Source organism: Myotis brandtii, unplaced genomic scaffold (assembly GCF_000412655.1).
Source record: "Myotis brandtii unplaced genomic scaffold, ASM41265v1 scaffold632, whole genome shotgun sequence".
Lineage (NCBI taxonomy): Eukaryota > Metazoa > Chordata > Mammalia > Chiroptera > Vespertilionidae > Myotis > Myotis brandtii.
The window spans coordinates 197,845-200,824 of NW_005370419.1; the positions used below are offsets into that span (position 1 = coordinate 197,845).

Genomic DNA, 2,980 nt, shown 5'->3' on the forward strand with positions numbered 1-2,980 from the left:
GCGGGGACCCGCTCACGGCCAGCCCTCAGGCCGGCAAGCCCCCGGGCCCGGGATCTGGGTTTCAGACGGAGGCCTCCCCCAGCCCCCAGCTCCTTAGGAAGTCAGGTCCCTCTGTCTCCCGGGATCATGCCCTCGCGTCCTAATGGGCAGCGGACACAGGCCTGCGGGTGTGGAGGCGGCCCCTGAGCCGGTCCGAATCGGAGGAGGCGGGAGGTGTCGGGGCCCAGGCTCAGGTGGAGGCAGCCGAGGGAGTGGGCTTTGCTCCGTGCCAGGTGCTCACGGTCTAGATCAGTGGTTCTCAACCTCCTGGCCCTTTAAATACAGTTCCTCATGTTGTGACCCAACCATAAAATTATTTTCGTTGCTACTTCATAACTGTAATGTTGCTACTGTTATGCATCGTCATGTAAATATCTGATATGCAGGATCGTCTTAGGCGACCCCTGTGAAAGGGTCGTTCGACCGCCAAAGGGGTCGCGACCCACAGGTTGAGAACCACTGGTCTAGATCCTCTCCGATCCTGAGAGGTGTTCCTTGCTCACCTCCCTCCCTCCCTCCCCCTTCCTTCCGGACTTACTGAGCACCTGTCTGTGCTGGGGGCTGGTGTACAAAGGCAGAGCTTGCACCCCAGGACCTCCCGCCCCGTGAGAGCATCACCCAGAAAGTGGCTGTGTCCTGGGGCGGGGGGGGGTGCAGGGGGCGCCCCGAGGGACTCAGGAGGTTCCCAGGGGACTTAGAGCCGAGCTGGGCCCTGAAGGATGAGGAAGGGCGTTCCTGGTGGAGGGAACTGCATGTGCGAAGGCGGGAGGCAGTACAGAGCCCGCTGGTCGGGAACTGGGGGGGCGTGGAGCCCAGGCCCAGGAAACCTGCGGGGTGAGGCTGGGGTCCCTGAGCCGTTACCTGGACCCTCTGCCTCCTCGACCTGCTTTGCTCCTGGCCCCTGGCCAGGAAGAGGCCCCGCCCACCTGCCCAAAAGGAGACGGTGACCTGGAGAGGGAGTGAGGAGGAGGGCCCATGGGTGTGTGTTTCGGGATTGCTTCTCAGGAATCTCCTCCTCCTCCTCCTCTGACACCATGGCAACCAGGCGCTGCTAGGGGAGCCCCCTGGAGCTAGGCTGGGGGAGGGACCTTGGCTGCCCCTCACTGAGCCTCAGTCTTGGCATCTGGAATATGGGCACGACGACCCAGCTGTCGGCTTGTCAACCCAAGCGCCCCAGGAAGCGGAGGCCCAGGCTGGACTCATTGGGGGAAGGGCCGGGAGGGGAGGGCGGGGCCGGGGAGGCCTGCACCATCCTGCAGCCGGGGCTCCGCCAGGCAACGGGAGTCCCTGCGCCACGTGGCTGCGCTTCCCTCCCAGCAGCCGCCTGCTGTGCCCACTGCACTCACTGCCCAGGAGCCCCCGGGGAGCGGGAGGCAGGGCCGAGGCACAGACACAGGGATGGGGCTCCCTGTGAGCCCCGCAGTGAGAGGTCTGGGGGTCCCCCTGCTGGGCACAGGGCTCAGCTGTTCCCGGAACCCGCTCAAAGCCCCACAAGGAGGGGCAAGGAGGGGCCCGTTTCCTGGGGCTGCTGCTCTGATGACTAAGACCGGCCGAACCCAGCAGGAACAGGGGCTCTCCCCGTTGTGGGGCCAGAATCTGAAATCGGGGTGTCGGGGGCTGGGCTCCCTGGGAGGGCTCCAGGAAGAGTCCCTCCTGCCTCTTCAGCTTCTGGGGGCTCCCGGGGCTCCTTGGCTCCTGGCCGCATCCCTTCAATCTTCACATGGCTCCTCCTCCGTCCTCACATGACTTCTCACGCGTGTTCATGTGGCCCCGCCCCCGTGTTAACGTAAAAAGCATTCAAACCTGTAAAGAATTTTTGTGCATTTGAGCCAAACTTTTGACAGTTGCCAGGAAATAGGATCTCAGTGTATGGGAAATTCTCCGGAGAACGTTAGCTCTTCACCTTGTTTTATACAAACAATCCAGCGTGTACAGCAAGACTCAGATCTAATGGACGCAGCCACGGGAACAAACTCACCCTGGTGGCCGTGCGCTTCCCGCCGCGGTCCCTCTGACCCGGACGCCGCCCTCTGCCCACTGCAGGCACACCCTCTGGAAGCGGGTCCAGGGCGCGGTGACCCCTCTGCTGGCCAGCATGGTGGCCGTCATCGACAGGGACAGCAACCTGGAGCTGCTGGCCAAGCCTGACGCCCCGGCCTGGGTCCGAGAGCTGTGGATGTTCATTTTCAGTGACATTAACCTGCTGAACATCCCTCTCGTGACCAACGACGCCAGGTGAGCGGCGGCTTTCTTTCCGTGGGGGGAGAGCCCCCGTGTGGCGGCCGAGTGTCTGTCCCGCGTGGGTCGCACAGGCGCTGACTTCAGAGCCGCAGTTGGGGGCTCCTCGCAGCCGACAGGCTCCGGGAGCTGTGACTCAGACCTCTGCCTCCTTCGCCACTGGTCACGGCAGGTGTCGCCAGCGCGTCTGCACAGAGGGTGCCCCGTGCCCCTTGCACGTGGGGCCGCTCAGCCCCGCCCAGGCCCACGCCTGCAGGGCTCAGGCTCGGGGACTCCCCAAAGCTTCCCGCTTGCACTTTAGGGGCTTGGATCTGGGGCGAACGGTTAACAAAGAGCAGAGCAGTGGGATTCAGGACCTCGGGGAGACACGGAGGGGACAGACACCGTTGGTCCCCAGACGGACCCTCTCCCAGTCGCGGGCCGGCTGCAGGGGGCACACGAGGTCCCGGCAGGCCCGCATGACCCCTCTCTGCCCTGGTCTGTGTTTGGGTGTGTCCGGAGCCTGAGCCCCCGGGGCGGAGAGGCCGGCTGTGGGGTGGCTCCTGTCGGCGTCTCAGCGCCGTCTCACATGCTGACTGCAGGTCCAACAGCGACATGGCCCACATCCTGGTGCAGAACCACGCGCACCGCCCGGGGGAGGGCTGTTGCGCCGTCCCGTTCAGCTGGCGGATCCGCGACTACGTGGAGGAGCTGTGGGTGCAGG

General features: G+C 64.7%; 1 protein-coding gene across 1 annotated transcript in view; it reads left to right on the plus strand.

Annotated features, from left to right (window-relative positions):
- Positions 1–2,980, plus strand: part of RNF213 (ring finger protein 213) — a gene marked incomplete at its 5' end in the record, with an annotated part of 65,748 nt that overhangs the window by 34,520 nt on the left and 28,248 nt on the right. Inside the window, 2 exon segments of the mRNA XM_014528383.1 lie at positions 2,000–2,274; positions 2,859–2,973. Of these exon segments, the coding sequence (XP_014383869.1) occupies positions 2,000–2,274; positions 2,859–2,973 (390 nt within the window).